General features: G+C 40.7%; 1 protein-coding gene across 3 annotated transcripts in view; it reads right to left on the minus strand.

Annotated features, from left to right (window-relative positions):
- The window catches only part of RTN4 (reticulon 4), a 49,139-nt gene that overhangs the window by 22,368 nt on the left and 5,544 nt on the right, over positions 1–21,227 (minus strand). The window contains exons 2-3 of one of the 3 annotated variants that reach the window (XM_032215433.1): positions 13,010–13,066; positions 9,703–12,030 (exon numbers count right to left, since the gene is read on the minus strand). The exons of 1 other annotated variant lie outside the window; for it this stretch is intronic. In XM_032215433.1, coding sequence (XP_032071324.1) covers positions 9,703–12,030; positions 13,010–13,066 — 2,385 coding nt within the window. The remainder of the gene's footprint in view (positions 1–9,702; positions 12,031–13,009; positions 13,067–21,227) is intronic. One more of the 3 variants, XM_032215434.1, reaches the window with a different exon arrangement.

The following is a 21,227-nucleotide window of genomic DNA, read 5'->3' on the forward strand; positions in this document are numbered from 1 at the left end:
ATGTGCCAGAGGGCTTGGCAGTGGAAAAGTTTACATTCTAACAAAAAAATCAATGCATCAACAGAAATAGGTGGAAGTCTCTGCTGAACAGGAATAGGTAAGGACTGTGCATAGACAAAATACCTTTAAAATACCTTCAATAATTTATTGAGGCAAATGGCCTACAGAGTAACATCTATGATTTTAAACATCAAGACATCTTCTAAAAAACTTATTTCTTACCATTTACAATAATACAATCAATAATACAATAGCAGAGTTGGAAGGGACCGTGGAGGTTTTCTAGTCCAACCCCCTACCTAGGTAGGAAACCCTATACCATTTCAGACAAATGGCTACCCAACATCTTCTTAAAGACTTCTAGTGTTGGGAAATTCACAACTTCTGGAGGCAAGCTGTTCCACTGATTAATTGTTCTAACTGTCAGGAAATTTCTCCTCAGATCTAAGTTGCTTCTCTCCTTGATTAGTTTCCGCCCATTGCTTCTTGTTCTACCCTCAGGTGCCTAGAATAATAGTTTGACCCCCTCTTCTTTGTGGCAACCCCTGAGATATTGGAACACTGCTATCATGTCTCCACTAGTCCTTCTCTTCATTAAATTAGACATACCCAGTTTCTGCAACCGTTCTTCATATGTTTTAGTCTCCAGTCCCCTAATCATCTTTGTTGCTCTTCTCTGCACTCTTTCTAGAGTCTCATCTTTTTTACATCGTGGTGACCAAAACTGAATGAAGTATTCCAAGTGTGGCCTTACCATGGCATTATAAAGTGATATTAACACTTCACGTGATCTTGATTCTATCCCCCTGTTTATGTAGCCTAGATCTGTGTTGGCTTTTTTTGGCAGCTGCTGCACACTGCTGGCTCATATTTAAATGGTTGTCCACTAGGACTCCAAGATCCCTTTCACAGTTACTGCTGTTGAGCAAGGTACCACCTATACTGTACCTGTGCATTTCGTTTGTCAAGATCCTTCTGTATCTTAAACTTGTCATCTGGAGTGTTGGCTATTCCTGCCAGCTTGGTGTCATCTCCAAATTTGATGAGTTCCCCATTTATTCCCTCATCCAAATAATTGATGAAGATGTTGAAGAGTACTGGGCCTAAAACAGAGTCTTGGGGTACTCCACTGCATACTTCCCTCCACGTAGATGCAGTTCCATTGAGGACTACACTTTGAGTGTGGTTGGTCAGCCAGTTACGAATCCATCTGGTGGTGTTGCTGTCTAACCCATATTCTTCTACTTTATCTAGTAGTAGATTATGGTCTACCTTATCAAATGCCTTGTTGAAGTCCAAGTAAACTATATCGATGGCATTCCTCTGGTCCACTAATTTTTTCACATTATCAAAGAATGCAATAAGCTTAGTCTGGCATGATCTGTTTTTGACAAACCCATGTTGGCTTTTGGCTATTACTTTGTTTGCTTCTAGGTGTTCGCTAATTTGTTGCTTGATTATCTTTTCCAGAATCTTTCCTGGTATTGAGGTCAGGCTGATAAGTTTATAGTTTCCTGGATTCTAACTAGATTCTAATTCATGTTTTCCCCCCTAAATCTGCTTTATGCTACCCAGAGTAACTTTTGGTGAGATGGGCGTAACAACAGCCATTGGTTAGTTTCAGCACATTCAACAGTTACAACCTTTTTGGATCAAGGAGACAATGACTTCATTAATTCATGCCGTTTTCATCTTCTAATTACACAATTGCAATTTGTTTTATATAGGTTGCCCTTGAAAAAGCTATACATATGATAGAATGCAGCAGCCTACTTATGGCTGGTAGAAGCCACTACAGTAAAACGATATTGATATTGTGAGGGGTACACTGGTTGCAAATTAGTCCAATTTAAAGTGCAGGTAAAATCCTATAACATTCTTATGGCTCCAATTGTAACTACGTCAAATTCCAGATTGAATTTTCCAGCCCAATATGTCAGGCTGAAAAGACATGCTACATGTTCTCACCCCCTGACCTTCTTGGTTGCATTTCCCTTACCTTGGAACAGCTTGCCCAAGGTCAGAATGGATTCCTCCTAGTAGAGACTGAAGAGCACCTTTTTCCACATAACCTCTGAAGGACACAGTACTACATAAAGTTTGGTGGTAGCCGATAGCAGAAGCCACAAACGGGTGGGGGGAAGCTAGCAGGTTGACCAAAGTGATGCAATTCAACAAAACAGCATTCCCCTAAAATTAAATTGGTTCCAACCTTGCTCTGGTTTAGAAAGGCCATTAAAAGAAAGCTACCACAGCTTATTCAAGCTATTCCCTTGTGGGGAAATGACAGCTGGTCCTACCTGAACTGTTGTTTTAGGAGGTTTTGCAGGATTAGCCAGGATTGGGTATTATGATGTCCAATTGGCCTCGAGACAGAGTTAATTTGAAGCCACGCCTCTGTGCTCCTTGCTTCTGGTTCCCAGTTTCAACGAGTCAAGACCACTGCAAAACACCTGAAAACAAGTCATAAGGGAACACACCCTATCCCCTGAACTCCCCCAACCCCTGGACCAACGCTAGGGTGGTAACCTGGCTAATCCTGCAAAACCTTCTAAAACAACAGTTCAGGTAGGACCAACTGTCATGTTCCGGAGGAATTTTGCAGGATTAGCCAGGATTGGGACATACCCAAGTTAACGTCCCCTCAGGGGGGGCACTATTGGTCCTGGGCCCCTCATGCGCTACCACCTGTTGTAACACCTTACGACCAAACGCCGCATCAGTCGATGCAAACGCGTCTAACCTGTAGTGCCTGATAAAAGGAGACGGGGACGCCCACGTAGCCGCCCTGCAAATATCCATGATAGGCACCTGTGTGGCCCAGGCCACCAAGGTAGCCGCACTCCTGATGGAGTGTGCTGTGATGCCTTGGGGCACCAGAAGGTGCTGAACCTCATAGGCCAATGCGATGGTCAGTTTGATCCACCTCCCTATAGCCGAGGAGGACACCCTCTTTCCCAGGGAAGACGGATAAAAGGAAACAAAGAGTGCCTCAGACTTCCTGAGGCCCCCCGTATGCCTCAGGTAAATGCCCAAAGCTGGTGCCAAAGGCGCTCTGTATCATGAGACGGGTACAGACAAAAATCTGGTAATACCACCTCCTGCGACCTGTGGAAAAGGGAGTTAACCTTGGGAACAAAAATCAGATCCAGTCGCAGGACGACCCGATTATTGTGGAATGTACAAAGATATGACCTGGAGGACAATGCCCCCAGGTCGGAGATGTGACGGGCTGAGGTGACCGCCACAAGGAACACTACCTTAAGGGTTATGAACTTGTCAACCATCCTCAGAGGTTCGAATAGTGCTCCTGTAGAACCGTAGTGAGGCTCCATGTCGGAAACCTGTGAACTACAGGGGGACGGAGATTCCCCGCGCCCTTCAAAAACCTCTAAATTAATGGGACCTGGGAAAGTGGAAGGAGACCCTCTCCCCGAATAATCATGGAGAGCCGCCACCTGTCTGAGGGTGCCATGTGAGAGCCCACTACCCAATCCATCTTGGAGGAACTCCAAGATGTGTGGTACCGAAGCCTCACGAGGATTCGCTTCCGAGACCCGGCAACACTCTATAAAGACCCCCCAGGTGGAATCATAAATCCTAGTGGTAGAACCCTTGCATGAAGCCTCAACTATAGAGATCACCCTCTGTGAAAGCGCTTAGGCGCTCCCGCTTAATCTCCACACGGCTAGCTGCAGCCACTGTTGCTCGGGATGCACCAGGTTCCCCTGTCTGAGGTCCACATCCCTCCCCGGGATCTTCTATGGGTGTGACTGACAAGCACATTAGGTCGGCAAACCACGCCTGGCGCAGCCAGTAGGGCGCCACTAAGATCAGCTCCGCCTTCTCTGATATCACTTTCCGAACTACCCCAGGGAGAAGGGGAGGGAAGGCGTAGAGCAGGTCCTCTGGCCACGGAATCTGAAGCGCGTCGACTCCCTCCATTCCCCGAGCCGGGAACTGAGAGAAGAACCGATCCACCTGAGCATTCTGCGGTGTGGCAAACAGGTCCACCTCCGGATGGCCAAACCTGGAGCAGATGGCCTGGAACAGTTTCAGAGAAAGGCTCCACTCCCTGTGGTCGACCGTGGCCTGACTGAGCCAGTCGGCTTGATGGCCGAGTGCCATTGTCTCGGTTCGAAGAGCCCTGGAGTGTTTGCAACCCTGTCGGTTGAGTGGGCCTTCGCTGCCACGTTGTCTCAATCCCGAACATAGCAATAGCAATAGCAGTTAGACTTATATACTGCTTCATAGGGCTTTCAGCCCTCTCTAAGCGGTTTACAGAGTCAGCATATTGCCCCCAACAACAATCCGGGTCCTCAATTTACCCACCTCGGAGGGATGGAAGGCTGAGTCAACCCTGAGCCGGTGAGATTTGAACAGCCGAACTGCAGAACTGCAGTCAGCTGAAGTACCCTGCAGTGCTGCATTTAACCACTGCGCCACCTCGGCTCTGGACAGGGTCCTTGAAGTGCAGCAATGCCAAGTGAATCGCTCGCAGTTCCAGCCAATTTATATTGTGTTGGAGGTCCAACCAAGTCCAACGCCCCTGAGCCATCCGGGACTCCAAGAGAGCTCCCCACCCGTACAAGCTGGCGTCTGTTGTCAGGATGAGGTGCACTGGCTCCTTGAACTCGCAGTCCTTGTGTAGCGCTGGGGAGAGCCACCACCTCAATGACAGCTGTACCTGTGGTGTCACCGGAACCTTTTCCTCAGAATTGCTGGAGTTTGACCTCTGATGTGGCAGGAGATGCCACTGGAGTGGCCTCACGTGTAGACGAGCCCAAGGCACCACGTCTATGCAAAAAATGGATTTCCCCAGCAAGCTGGAGAGCACTACTACAGGAACAAAACGTTGACTTCTAACTTGTCTAACTAAGGCTATCAAACTAACATTACGGCCGTGGGACAGCAACACCTTACCCAGCTTAGAGTCTATGATGATCCCCAGGTGAGGAATCCTGGTGGCGGGAACAAGGGAACTCTTAATCTAGGTTAACTGAAAAACCTAATTGCTGTAGTGTGGATACCACCAACGAAAGATCCTCCCTCACCCGCTCAAACGATGCTGCTTGGACTAAGATGTCATCGAGATAGCATTGGACCCTGACAGAGCGCTCACAGAGGTAAGCCGCCACTGCAGCTAGGACCTTAGTGAAGGTCTGAGGCGCCGACGCCAAGCCAAACAGTAGACCCTATACTGGTAGTGGCTACCTAAACAGGAGAACCTGAGATACTTATGATGGTCAGGGAAGATGGGGATATGGAGGTAAGCCTCCGTCATGTCGATGGGGGCCATGAAGTTATTGTGCCTGACCCCCGCCAAGATGGATTTAAGCGATGCCATCTTGAATCTTCTATAGACTAAGTGAAAATTTAGCAGTTTAAGATCCAGAATCGCCCTTCATCACCCCGAACTCTTCGGAACGACAAAGAGGTTGGAATAGAAACCTGACCCCACTTGGTCCGGTGGAACCGGTTCCACCAGCCTAATCTCTAGGAGGTGTGGATAGCCTGCCTCATGAGAGAGCATTTATCTTTACTCTTGGCAACTGAAAACATCCGAAAGTGGTTCAGTGGAATGGAGAGAAACCCTAGGCGCACGCCAAATCTGATGGTATTCAGAACCCAGGTGTCAGTGGTAATCTCAGCCCAGGCATCAGCAAAACAGAAGCAGTCTGCCGCCTATGGGTGGGGTCACTATTGACCTATCTGCCCCGGCAGTAGGGACAGCCACCTCCCCCCCAAAAGGGCCTCTTCCCCTGGGGTTGGAACCTAGGCTTATCCCTGGGGTAGTGCCTATCTGACTGCTTATCTGGTCTCGGAAAATACCTGCTGTGCTGCACTTCCTGATCTGACTGACGATAGGATTGCTTCCAAAAGTAAGGCGCAGATTTTTGCTCCGACTTCTTTGCGAGCGTAGGTATGACCTTCTTTTTGTTCTTGTCCTCAATGAGGATTGGGTCCAACGGGGTACCGAAAAGGGATCTCCTGGAATAAGGTGATGATGCCTGGTGCCACTTTGCTGTGTTCTCCGCTTGCCACCCCCTCAGCCACAGGAGACGTCGGGAGGTCACCGAGGCCACCATTGCCCATGAGGCATACTTCATGGCATGCAGAGTGGCGTCTGCAGAGAATTGAGCAATAGCAACCAGCTTGCTGAAATCTTGATGAGTATGCACCTCCTCAGGCGGAACCATTTCCTGTATCTGTTGTAGCCAAAGGATAGCCATGCGGCTGAAAAACGATGCAGAGGTAGCTGCCTTGATGGCCCACGTGGAAGACTGGAATGTTTTACGAAGGGTCAGCTCCGCCTTCTTGCCCTCGGCCTTCAAGTAATCAGCACATCACCGGACACCACCGTTGACTTGGACACCAATGCCACCACTGGAGGGTCCACTGTGGGCACCTGCAACGCCTCAGAGAAACTAGGTTCCATGTTAAAGAACCTCCTATCACTGCTGCTGGGGTTGGGGAATGTTCCTGGCTTTTCCCACTGCTTTTTAACCACCTCTAGGAACAACTATGGGGCAGGGATGTCTTCCTTCACTGGAGGAGGCTCTGAGTAAACTCGATCCTCTGGCTTTTTCTTCGGACTACCCTTCTTGGCACCTGACTTGGCGCCCTCCATCTCACCCAGTTGCGCTGTGGCCCTGATCTTGCACAACAGTGATTTGAATAAATCTGGAGGAAACAGACCAGAGAATGCTGGTGCCTCAGGTTTTGAGGGATCCTCATCATCAGACATTTCTACCTCTCTTTGAACCTAATCCCCCGCCATGGAACCCTCGCTAGCCAGAGAAGGAAAAACAGGCCGGTGCACCTCCAAGGGGGAATGCCTTGGCCTGGCCTAAGCAGTGGCACCCCCTCAGGGACCTTTGTCACCATTGCGGGTCGCACAAACCCCTTCTGTAACCCAGCAAAAATTCCATGTGAAATTGCAGAGGAGATAAACCTCTGAATGCTTACTGGAAACTGCTCCATGTCTCTAATGAAGGAGTCCTCCTCCTCCTCTTGTGCACAGCCTTCAGACTGTGGAGCCAATGATGGCCTGATGGGACTATCCCCCCTGGCCCCCCTGCACTGAAAAGGATCCCTTAGATAGGGGCCCTGTTCCACCATGGAGAGTGGGGGGGAAGGTGAAATGTCCCTGAGATACACTGGGGAATCCCCCTATGAGGAGACCTAGACCTGGATCTAATGGGTGATCTAGACCTCAAGGGACAACTAGGCCTACCCCTCTGTTCAGCCCTGGACACCTGCTTTTCCAGGGCCCTGTGCCTCCTTTCCTCATCCTTCTGCAAGGCCTTGGAGGATTTTCCAGCTGCTGCAGTTTTTCGCAGTCTCACAGAGGCTGTGAGCCTCACTCGGGCCCCACTGGAGGTCCCCTCCCCAGGGGACAATGGGGGGAATCCGGTCTCTCCTCTGCATCTGCCCTGGCACCAGGTCAGGGCTCCACCAGGCTCAGCCCACTAGAAACAGCAGTGACCAAAAAACAGCTTCACGCATGGCCTCCACGCGAAAAAAGGAGCCTCTGGTAGACCTTTCCTGCCCCTTTTGCAAGCTCTGCAGCTCTGGGCCTACTGGCATCGATCTGGGTTTGCAGGGCCTTGCCGCTGCCACCACTGTAGAAAGGATGGCCATCCAGTAAGGCAGGGATGAAAACGAGGCTTCACAGTAGCCTCTGTCCCAGCCCATGCGGCCTGCAGGAATTGAGGCCCCCAAATGGCCGCCATAATGGCATCCTGCCTCTAAAGCCCCAAGAAGCAACTTTTAAATCCCTTACCGGCAGCTCGGAGCGAGCCACACCAAGGGGAGGCTTCCAGGTATCAGCGAGGGGAAGAAGGCAGGGAGAAGGAATTTACAGGATGGCACTGGATTGTTTTTGGAAGAATCAGGGACCAAAAGCAACCTGTCTTTCTTCGGCCAGACAGAGTTGAAACTGGGAACCAGAAGCAAGGAGCACAGAGCTGTGGCTTCAAATTAACTCTGTCTCGAGGCCACTTGGACATCACAATACCCAATCCTGGCTAGTCCTGGAAAATTCCTCTGGAAGATGGTATGTTTTTTTCTGTTTTCATTTTCTCTGGCAAATGAAATAGACATAATGGCTTATTCTTCCTTTGTTTTCATTTTTACCGTTTTAATCCAGGCTACATGTTAGAGAGTCACAGAATCTCAAATGAGCACATTGCTCTTACGGTTGCTACTAATATTTAAAAAGTTGCATAAAATGCATTTACATAATAATAAAAAAACAGGACCTTGCCACACATTAAAAGCAAATGAAAATGCAGAAACTGGTCAACAATTCTACACACATCTAAAAATGTCAAAAGATTATTGTTTCTTCAATTCTGTGACTTCCATATATTACACAACAGTATGAGGTTGCCCTAATTAGCATACTTAGGCAATTCTTACATATCCACATTTTATGATAATGTTGATAAATACACATACAAAGGAAGGGCTGCTGGAAAATATAAAATAAAAAAGTTCCAGTTCTCAAACTTAAAATAATGTATAATCTTCAGGTCTGAGTATAAATTGCACATTAGCAAATACAAAGGAAAGACAAAGAACCACTCTTCTTGTTAATTAAATTACCCTCTTCTTAGAAATAGATCACATAATGGGTACAATTTGTAATGGATATAATTTTCAACTATAAGCTATATGAAGGGCACAAGAATTGCTGAACACAACAGATTTTCTCCCATTCTTTATTCTTCCATTATATGCATACAGTCTTTAAACTGAAAAGATCCATTTAGCAACTAATCAAATCTTTATTATGATCATAAATATCATTACTTTGAATACCCTCAAACTAATGTTATTTCTCTTTTACAAATTTCTCAAGACCTCTTCCAAAGTAAGATCTAATTGAAAGCATGTTCTTGAACATAAAAAATGAACAGATAAGATTAAAAAAGGCTTATTCTTATGAAACTATCATCATCACCCAAATTTTTCATTTCAGTTAAGCTTCAGTCCTCTCCAATTTCTGCTTTTTCAACTGTGAGGTACTTTTTCTGAAACAAAACAACTAGACCTGAATAAGTATGCCAGACAAAGTTACACTGCCAATTTATATAAACAACTTAATAGCTGTTTTAAACATTTTCCTTCTTATTCCAAACCATGGATCTTGCCTTTTGCACTGCTACTATATATCATCATTTTTCTAGTGAACTACTCAACATGTGAAAAATGGAAGAACTAAATACACTTTGGTATCAAAATGAGGTGGCAGTAAGTAGGGCAGAAGTTTCAATAATAAGTATAATAAAATATAGTGGCAGTTGAGCATTACACTAACACTCACAAGCATTTGAATAAATTCATATTTAAAACTCACAAAATTCCCTATAAGAATATTGGGATTTCAGGTACCAGAATTCCCAGCCATTATCCTCTAGAAAATTCTGGAAGTTGGACACATGCAGAGAGAATCAAGCTGAGGAAAATTCATAAAGGCAGTTTAAACTGCACATCTAGTTCCTGTTATGATCAAGATGAAACTGAAATTAAAATGGCTATTTATATTCAGAACAATGGCAAGCAAAGAACATAAATACCGATAGTTGTTTTCTCAGCAGAAAAGCTGTATAATATGAAAACACATACGACAGAAATGTGACATGCAGAAGAAATGTAAATAGTTAATGAAATGCAAAAGAAGTTAAAGCAGATTACCTGAAGGCTCACTCAGCTTTGATGAAAACATAGAAAGGGGTTTCTCCTTTTCTTTAACTGAAACATCTTGGCTCTCAGCTCCCTTTCTTACATTGACTACTTTTTTCTCTGAGGGCAAAGGAGTAACATCAGGGGAGAAATCCTCCTTAGTTGTTTCGTGTACTTCTCTGTCCAGATCTTCAGAGGATTTTTCTAAACAAAGATCCTGCTCTTCAAATTTGCTATGTATGTTTTTTAGAGACAAGTCCTGTGCTACTTCTTGGTAAGCAGGTGGTATGAGCTCAGCTTGAAGAGTTTCACAACGATTTTTATTTTCATTCTCCTTTAATATATCTTCAGTACTTCTCATCAGCTTGTCAACTTGATAAGGGACTGTGCCATCTGCCTCTGGAGAGGACTGTGCAGACAGCACAATTTTCTCTTTCACTATGGGTTCTTTAAAAACAGAAAAATCATCAGTATAGCCACCAAGTTCTTCCATATGTTGCTGCGGAGTCTTTTCTTTCTTAGCTAGATCTGCAGCCTCTGCTTCCAAACACCAAGTAGTTGTTTCATTTTTTGAAGTTTCCAGTTGAGGCTGGAATGACTCCAAGTAGGGTTCACTAAGAGAAGATGGTACTTCTTTGTATGTTTCTTTCTGGCCTCCATTTGGTATTATATTGGTAGTTGTTTCAAATAATGATCCTTTCACAGCTTCTTCTTTCTGCACAAGATTAATTTCAGGTTGACCACTAAATGAATAGCTTTTGTCAGATGGCAATGAGGTCCATTCAAGATGCTCACTGTACTCAGGCACAGGTTGTGATACACACTCTGTGATTTCTGCTTTTGAATAATCTGTGAACTCTGATGAAGATACTTTAGTCTCTTTAACTAAATCACATGCAATTGATATATATGAAGTATCTAAATCTTCTAAAGGTGAGTTATTCTCATTGTTTGGTTTCTTAGCAGCTTCAACTGTGCTTTCTTTTGCCTGCATTACTGGTACATTTGTTGCTTCCTGATAAGATGGAGGCTTCTCAGATTTCTGTATTACATTCTCATAATCATTCTCATATTGATCAGCAGCAGTGAATGTTTCAAATGGGGATATTTCAAGCTCCACAAGAGGCCCTCCAACCACAGCAGAGTTTGCAGTTAATGGTGCTTCCATAACAATATCTGGTAAGATAGGGGATGGAGATGTTTCAGACCCTCCTTCAAAGGAAGGACAGAGCTGTACAGCAATATTCAAAGACTCTTGTGATGATTCAGATGTTTGAACCAAATCAATCTTTGTTTCATAAGCAAGCTTGGGACTAATTACATCATGAAGTTCACTCTCAAAAGCTTCTTGAACCAAATCTGGAGTTAGACCTTCAGGGATATTAGTATCAGAGTCCTTCCTTAACAAAGTATCGTCTTTCTTTGAATCAACTTTCTGCTCTTGGTCACTTGTCAAATCAATATGGGTACTGCTAAATTGATCCATCATTTCTGCTATCTTTTTCTCATCTGTTTTATTTTCATATGCCTTTTCTTCTGTTAGAGGGAGAGATGTAACCATGTTGCTCTCAATTTTCTCTGATGATTCAAATTCTGTACAAGTAATGTAAGACTGTGAAGATTCCTTTAAGGCTTCTGGAGTGTTAGGGAAAGAAATATCTTCATTGCTGCTTTCATTCTCTTTTTCAATGACTTTATGGGCAGACAGAGTCTTAGTGTCCTCGACGTATTTGTCTGCAATACTTCCTAATTTATTGTCTATCTCATTCTCAGATACATCCTTAAAATTATTTTCATTACTAACCCAGGAGAGTTCAAAAGGCTTTAAATCTGCATATTCATCTCTTGAATAATGATTATCCACTAAAGTTATATTTTCACCATGATCATAGATAGCATGCTTTCCCTCTTTTTTATCTTGCTCTACAAATAATTCAACAGGTGATTCTGGAGAAAAATCCTGTTGGCATATGCGTAATTCTTCTGTATCAGGAATTCTTTTAGTATCCAATGGTTCCTTAGTCTGAAATAGGCAGAATGAATGATCCGCAGTGTATGAAGGTTTTACATTTGCAAATTCATTGCCATCATCTGCAAGGAATGGGTTTTGTGCAGTCTGGGTAGTAAGTTTAAACACATCACTCTCAATTGGACTGTAACTATGTTTTGTAGATAGTTCATCTGATATTGTATCAAGAGCCGCATACTCTTTAAAAGGATTGACTGAAAGAGTAGAGAGGGAGGGAAGAGAAGCAGTAGCATCAAGAGAGGCAGCAGCAAAATCTTCTTGCCTGGCTGAGCATGCATGACCCAGTTGTTCTTGCAAGTCCATACCTTTGTCTGTGGCCGTGGACAGAAAGGACAGTTAGCAGCAATGCAAGTAACCTCAAAAGTTAAAGCAATGCTAATGACAGGTTCCAAAACAATGGCTAGCCCAAATCTTATTGTAGAATGATTAACAGAAAAAGCATGCAAGATTAAGAAAATAGAATCAAAGTTAATGAAGCTGTGAATGCTATGCAAAAATAATAAACCCCTGGAAGAATTCAGAACAGTACTAAACGTACAAGGTTCATAACATAGATATGAGTAATGGTTCTCCTTTATCTTAATTATCCCCTCTGTTTTTTAAAAAAGTTACTAATAAGGAAATATTATCTCTGAACAATATTTCAGAGACTGGCTAGTGGCTACAGACAGCAATTTCTTTTTCCCTCTGCTGCTTTTTCTGTTATGTGCATTAACATTAGCTATGTTCAGTACTAATCAGTTTCAGTAATAAAACTTGTTCAGCATTAACCAGAATATGTACTAACAACGTAAAAAGTAAACACTAGGAAAGAGGCAATTAATGCTAGGGGAAAGGAAGAAAACACAAGCCTGTAGCCTATTTCCGGTTTTAAAAATTGGTAATCATTACACTTGTACTGGTCCATATAACATGATAAAAAGGAAAAAAAACTTATTACAATTACAGTAGCAAGCAGCACCAATACTAATACATCATTAATTCTACATAATTAATGCTAACTATGTCAGCAATAGGAGCTATATTAAAAACAGTTTATCAGTACCTAAATCATATTGTAGAGAAGGGTCCAAGAATTCAAAAAGTGTGTTTTGAATTTAAAACATTCACTCTGAATTTGTATTTTATTTTATGTCTCTAAAAAAACAAACTTATGTTTATTAAATTTGGGTTTAACATTCTTGGATCCAAACCAAATTTTAGTAAATACACAAAGATGCTATTAGTGGGAAGGGAATACAAAAGACACTGGGCGTACTCTAATGCAAAAGTCTAGCTGAAATGACTTGCCTGCAGAAGAATGCATCAGAGGTTCAGATGCAACAGGAAGAGCAAAAAGTGTGTCATCTGAAAAACAAATACAGTATGACCTCAGCAGAAATAAGTATGGAAAACAAAGTATTTTCAAAAAAAGAAATAAGGGAAGGCAATATTCAGTTTACAATCTTTAACAGATCTTTTGCACAAGAGAAATGAAGAGAAAGTATGAATATGGGAGTTACATGCTATATGTCTCCAGTTTTGTACTACAAACAGCATCCTCTATATCAGCTGGAAGTGTACATATATCAACTATATTAGAGGGAGATTTGGTTCACCAGTCAGAACTCTCACAAAGCACATTACATTAAACCAAATCAAATGTAGAAATTATTTAGAGCATCTAATGACTTCACAAATGCAGATAAATATTTCAGTTAATTTTATCATCACAAGGACAGTTTTATGGGCTTCCGGTAAGAGAGAAGGACTCCACTTTTTCTAGCCTTCCACCTTAATATGTACAGTTAATATGTAAATAGGTATTAAATAATAATTGTATCTTTGGTAAAAACTAAATACCACAGTGAACTTAGCAATGTAAAATAATTTTAGGAACCACTTTTCCTAAATTGTTATTATTATTGAACAATCAATATAAAGTTATGAAACTGCAAGATAAGCAAAATGCAATATGCTAGATTGAAATTTCGTATTTGTATAGATGAATCCTTTTTCTTCTTCCACAAATCTAGCAAGTTCTTGCTGCATTTTCATTTAATTCAATAGTCCGTAATATACAATAATACTGAGGGATTTACACTGAATCAAACAGTAAAACAACATCAATTCAGATACTGACAAAAAAAATCAGAGTTCCCCCAGCTTTTAGTTCACATCTTTGAAGAATTCTGTCAGGCAATTTTACAAATAGAATGCTGAAGAAACGAAAAGTGCATACTAGTTCTGATAAGTCCTTTGATTCAAAGTGTCAAAGTAACAGGATTCTCTTTTCCAAATCAAACTTTAAAAAGTATCTATGCTCTGCTACATTATCAAAACAATTCAGACAGATTTGATTCAATTCAACTACTTGATTTGATTTGGAAAGTCAAATCCATTCAGATACTGTACTTTATTGAATTGTCTTCTAATCCAAGACAAGATACTGATGAGGTTACAGTATTCAGATATATAAAACAGAGATGCTTTGGATTTGGTACGGGCACTTAACTATGCCTTTCATGAGTTCCTTGGAGAAACGTACCATTCAGACCACAAAAGGCATGGCCTGGGTTGGATCTGATTACTACATTGCTCTATGCTTTCTAAATATATCCGCTAACTGTTTGCGCTAACGTAAAATACATTTGATCTTTAAAAACTATTTAGAAAGTGAGCAAACCAGGCCACATTTAAGGGAGGCAATGCACATTATAGCTGCGTAACAATAAAGGTAGATAGCTGAGCCCCTCTCAGTACTTTTGTAGAAGGTTTGCTTCCAAAAGTTAGTATAAGTAAAATATCTCTGTAGTGCAGTGGCAACAGAAAAAAAAATGAAGGAGCTACTGGCAGATCATTTTATGCAGTTATAACTGCTCATAACTATAGACATACACCTGCTGGAAGTGTTGTGGCATGGGACCTCTACATTATGTAGAGGAAATTCCTTTTTAATATTATTGTTTGGGTATTTAATATTCAATTGGAAGGTTTGGCTACATATTCGTTATTGGATTTTAGTCTGCTGCACATCAACTCCTGTATCCCTGTATCCCTTATACTGATGATATAGGGGTGTACTATCAACAGTTTTATATGGACTGCAGCCTGTGAGAATAAAATTGACATGGTATAGCTAAATGTCTATGGAGATTCTCAGTAACCTAGGTCATGGTTGAAGAGCCGAAGAAGCTTCTTGGATGAGAAGAGAAATGTCTTCAAAGAAAAAGAAAAACCAGAAGGTTTAGTTGCCTCTTGAAAAAGCAGCTTTGAGACAATTGACATGATAATTAATTTGAACAAATGGCATGTCAGTGACTGCCTTTAGAAGCTGCTCTTAGTCATTATCACAAGCATTTCAGATAGTCCTCAACTTATCACCACAATTAGAAGAACTCCCATCACTAAGCAATGTGGTTAAGTGAATCATTCTGAATCATTACTTTGGAAACCAACAGGCCATGCCCTCTATGAAGTGCCTTTTTTAGTCCAATGTAGTATCAATCTGTCACATGGTCCTCTGTGGAATGAAGGGCTACTATGGCCTAAGTAGAGAAGCTACGCTGGCTGTATTTCCCTGTGAATAGTGGCAGTATTCTTAAAGCAGCTATCTGGTTGCATAACTCTCATCGTTCTCAGGCAATGCTGGAAAGGAATTCTAGGCCAGCTAGGACAATCCTTTGCACTACAGATGAGTACTGGGGAGCACAAGTGGGCGCTAGAGAATGTAATCCAGCAAGTGTTATGGGTGGAAGGAATGTGGATTGTTGGCCTGGCAGCAGCAGAAGTAACTATAACCTGAATAATTTATCACATGACCAGGTGATGCTGCAACATGTTTTCACACTTGCAATTTTAAATGGTTGCTGAATAGTTGCTGAATAAATGGATGTTAAGCATCCGTTAAGGAAGTGTAAAAGGCTTTTTTCTATAATATGTTACTTTGAATGAATATTAAGATTTTAGTTTTTAATGCATTTCCAAGATCAATTCATGGAGTTGATTGAGTTTTATAGTACCAGATGGTATGAGACTATGACATAAAACAATTTTTATTGGTTATGAATTTAAGAAAAGCCTATTGCTAATAATGAGACAAGAAAGGCTAACCTAATGGGAATCAGAAAAGAGAAAGTTACCACTCCACCAACTCCATATTTCAAGGAGCAGAGAAATACAGAAATGTTGCTCCATTATTGCACTAGCAAGTTGCTCTTTTTTATTCTCTACACAGATTTGCATTCTTGTTTCTGCTTATAGTGGTTTCATTCATCTGCAGATTCCGAACCAAATACTTTTTCACTCTTACACATATTATATGCTACTTCTTTTAGAAAAGCAGCTGAAAAACATTGTTTTAAAAATAAATATTTCTCCATTTCATTAGTGGTATATGTTATATTGAACACCCCTTCAAATATAACATATTGTACCAAACACTTCTGCTCTTATTTTGGAATTTTCCCTCAATTTCTAAAACCCAAATTTTATTTAGCCTTTGATTTCTTAATATTTAATTAAGCAAAGGAATTAATTCTAGTTCTATTCTGACCACTCAACTCTATGCTTATTCAACAGAAGAAAAGGATCTGGTAATGGAAAATAAAGACACACATTATGAAATAATTTTAAAGTAAATGTAGTGATTAAGGCACAATGCTGAGGGAGACTGTGAGTTGCAGGCAGTGAAGCCAGGTGAGTGACTTTGAGCTAGTTACTTTTTGTCAGTCCTGGGAAGAATGATAATTCACTCTGAAAATCTTGCCAATAAAACTCAGTCAGGAATAACTTGGAATCCATCCCGCAAGTTGCTAAGTAATTTATCATTAGAATATTACCATTTGTTATTGCTCTATGGCTTGAAAATATAAACAAAAACATGTGTGCATAAAAATTTTGTTACTTTATACCATCATGTAAATGTTTATAGTTTTAACTACTCTATTACTATGATAATTTTTTTGAAAAAATACAAAATAAGAAGCAGCTAGACATTAGGAACAGCTGGTAAGCATTATATATCAAGGAGACCAGTGGTTTTCAACCTTTTCTACACCACGGACCTCTTTTAAATAACTTTTGTGGCCATGGACCATGGCCACAGACCCCCAAGACTTAACTCAAGATCTAAATTATAACATTTCTTCAAGCCTTTGCAGATCTCCTATGACATCACACCCACCCCAGGGGTCCGCAGACCATAGGTAGAGAACCACTGGAGTAGACCACTGTAGAGAAAAATACGCATAAAAAACTTGTCTTTCTATATTTATATTTCTTTGAATTTTGTAAATCAATTTGCCAATTAAAAAGAGAATACCTGGACAAAAGTGCAAACAAGCATGAACATATTTTAAAAATATACCAAAATGAACAGCATACACAAATCTGTTTGCAAAATTAAATGGGTTATACAGAACTGAAAATGTGGAAAAACAATTTTAATGAATGCATATTTTTAAAAAACCTAAATAATTTACAAAAATGAGAAATTAAAACAAACTTAAATAACAGGTTCTCAAATCTTAATAATCCACAAATTTTAAGATTTCCATTTATGACAGGTTTTTGCAATGTTGCAGCATCATGTGCAATTTAAATAGGATCAATTCCCCAAAGGAACATATTCTCAAAATGCTGTCTGAGAGTGAGTAACAGATCAGAGGAAAGGTACTATTTCATTTTAAATGTGAAAAAGATTTAAGTAAGTAAGAGGATATTTAAAATATCTATTGATGCTATCATTATATTTCTTCTTCAGCCCAGACAAAATCAACTCAGATTTATAGGCAAAAGAAACACAGATGGGTTTGCAACTTCCCATGATGACATGCCTGCTTGGAATGGAATCTGCTGTCTGTCTAAAATACTACTGAGCAAGTAAACACCCATAATCAGAAGCCTTCCCCTTCCGAACAGGGTATCCTCTTATGAGAGGGTAAGAGTTCATCATCGGAAACTGGATCTCAGCATATCCTTCTATGAAAACATTTCCCTCAATTTGGAAATTATCTCTTCATTCTCAATCTCTGTGACACTGAGGAAGCTACCCTCAGGAGCAGGACAAATGTCTAATTCCAGAAGGTCTTGTCCACACATCTTGCTGTCTTTATGGGCATCTACAACCCAACCAACTTGATTTCAGTGGAAGTAGTTTCTTTTTTTAAACCAGCAGCTCATTGCACTGAGCAAGTACTTTTTATACCTATTAGGCACACCATTAGTTGTTGAGAATAGGAGAACAAATCCAGACAATCACATTGTCTGATTTGGAAAGAATTTTTTTGCAAATTATGGTGGAAAATAAGTATTTGGTCACCTACAAACAAGCAAGATTTCTGGCTCTCACAGACCTGTAACTTCTTCTTTAAGAAGTTCTGTCCTCCACTCATTACCTGTATTAATGGCACCTGTTTGAACTTGTTAGCAGTATAAAAGACACCTGTCCACAAACTCAAACAGTCACACTCCAAACTCCACCATGGTGAAGACCAAAGAGCTGTCAAAGGACACCAGAAACAAACTTGTAGACCTGCACCAGGCTGGGAAGCCTGAATCTGCAATAGGCAAGCGGCTTGGTGTGAATAAATCAACTGTGGGAGCAATAATTAGAAAATGGAAGACATACAAGACCACTGATAATCTCCCTCGATCTGGGGCTCCACGCAAGATCTCACCCCATGGGGTCAAAATGATCACGAGAATGGTGAGCAAAAATCCCAGAACCACACGAGGGGACCTAGTGAATGACCTGCAGATAGCTGGGACCAACATAACAAAGGCTACCATCAGTAACACACTACGCCGCCAGGGACTCAGATCCTGCAGTGCCAGACGTGTCCCCCTGCTTAAGCCAGTACATGTCCGGGCCCGTCTGAAGGTTGCTAGAGAGCATTTGGATGATCCAGAAGAGGATTGGGAGAATGCCATATGGTCAGATGAAACCAAAGTAGAACTGTTTGGTAGAAACACAACTCATCGTGTTTGGAGGAGAGAGAATGCTGAGTTGCATCCAAAGAACACTATACCTATTGTGAAGCACGGGGGTGGCAACATCATGCTTTGGGGCTGTTTCTCTGCAAAGGGACCAGGACGACTGATCCGTGTACAGGAAAGAATGAATGAGGCATGTATCGTGAGATTTTGACTGCAAACCTCCTTCCATCAGCAAGGGCATTGAAGATGAAACGTGGTTGGGTGTTTCAGCATGACAATGATCCCAAACACACCACCCAGGCAATGAAGGAGTGGCTTTGTAAGAAGCATTTCAAGGTCCTGGAGTGGCCTAGCCAGTCTCCAGATCTCAACCCCATAGAAAATCTTTGGAGGGAGTTGAAAGTCTGTGTTGCCCAGCAACAGCCCCAAAACATCACTGCTCTAGAGACTGCATGGAGGAATGGGCCAACATACCAGCAACAGTGTGTGCCAACTTTTTCATATTGACCAAATACTTATTTTCCACCATGATTTGCAAAAAAATTCTTTCCAAATCAGACAATGTGATTGTCTGGATTTGTTTTCTCATTTTGTCTCTCATAGTTGAGGTCTACCTATGAAGTCAATTATAGGCCTCTCTCATCTTTTTAAGTGGGAGAACTTGCACAATTGGTGGCTGACTAAATACTTTTTTGCTCCACTGTACCATTTATTGGCAAGTTGGACATTATTTGACCCAAAACTTAGTTTGATTATATACTTTTACAGTATTTGGAATGTCCCACAGGTGCTTTTTCAAGAGGCAACTGAACTTTCTGGTTTTTCTTTTAAGATGTTTCACTTTTCATCCAAGAAGCTTCTTCAGCTCATTTGGAATGCTTTGCCTTTGATGGTGAGAGGATAATGTGCTTCTCCCCTCTTCTTTTGCTTAGAAAGTTTCCTTCTTGCTGTTTGTTCACTCTACTTATGAGTGGCTAATTGCTTCCTTTTTCCAGAGTTCTAGCTATAGTGCCAATACTGAGATCATCAAGTTTAGTTTGAGGAACAGGCTGAAAAACTAAATGCTGCAAATTTCTTTAATAAAGTATATTCCTCTGGGTGAATATGTGCTCATAAAAAATCTTAATACATGTAATTAACTTTTCCTACAGGACTTACTCAATAATGGTTATGTTGTAAACTCCTCTGCTTGGGGAGAGGAAGGAACTGAAAAGATTAACTTTGGTTTTTATTTATGTCAGTACTACCTGACCCAGCATCAAACTGCCTTTTTTCCCTCCAATTTTAAATATTGTTGCAACACTATATGAACAACTTGCATTCAGAATTAAAAGATTAACAGATTTCAAGACAAGTGTCTGCTCTGCTTTAAGAAATTGTTGGGAACAGTATACCTAAGTGGCAAGAAGTTGAAAAATTTAAATATTACTATACTATAATATAGCTGCCACAGAAACTGGTATGATGGTTGTGTATGAGAAATATCAAAATAGTATTTTTAAGGCAAAGTATGAAGCAATTTAGGAACAGCTGTTCTGCTTATTCTAATACAATGAATTGCCAAGAATTATAAATTTAATGCAGGGGAGTATTGCAAAAAAATGAAAGATGACTAAAATCTTGAAAATATTCATAAGTGGATGAGTTATTGAAGTTTTGGTATGTGACCATTCTACCATACCTACACTTTAGGGAAACACCTATCTTATTTTATGCTTTCTTGTACCATAATTTGTAAGGCACATTACATATTACATCCTAGAAAATGTGAGACTGATACAATTGGCAAATTGCCATGTAAATTTCATAAAATGTTATTGTTTAAGTAAAATTAATGTTATCTTTCAATTGATACAAAATTAAGGTTAAGGTTGGCTACAATCTTCAAATAAGGGTTCTGTTACACATTTAGAAGCATTATACAAAATCAAATAAATGAACAAATGCCTAAAGAACTCTATTAAAAATATATAAAAGTACAAATGTCTGTGTCTATCCATAAACCAAATTTATACGGACTGATCTTAGATTTACTGCTTCTAAGTACTATACATACCACATTTTTTGACTATAAGATGTACCTTTTTCCCTCAAAAAGAGGCTGAAAATCTGGGCGCATCTTATACACTGAATACAGCAGGGCAGAGAAAAACTGTTGTATATTCTAGGAAATGGGTTTAGTGTAGCCAAGGAGTGATATTTGGAATTTTTGAGTGTAATCCTTTATCAAAATTATCAATGAAGCCCTAAGACAGCTGTGTAATATTTTTTTTAAATGATTTATCCAATTATTTCCATAAAGATGGCTAGAGAAATATATTAATCTATGGGCTATGCACAACCCATATTATTAATGATGACCATCCTGCAATTATCTTTGGCATAAAACTCCCACTCTTGAAAACATTTATATTATTGTAAAAGACAGCTTAAAAATAATCCTACAAATATTTATTCCTCCATCTGAGTATCCATTTCAGAAAAAATATTGTGTAATTTGTAAAATTAGAATGAAAAAAAATATGGGAGTATAAAAATTTGTAATGAAAAGTTGGAACTCTTATATAATATTTAATTTTATACATATACC

This window comes from Thamnophis elegans, chromosome 4, assembly GCF_009769535.1.
Source record: "Thamnophis elegans isolate rThaEle1 chromosome 4, rThaEle1.pri, whole genome shotgun sequence".
NCBI classification, from domain to species: domain Eukaryota; kingdom Metazoa; phylum Chordata; class Lepidosauria; order Squamata; family Colubridae; genus Thamnophis; species Thamnophis elegans.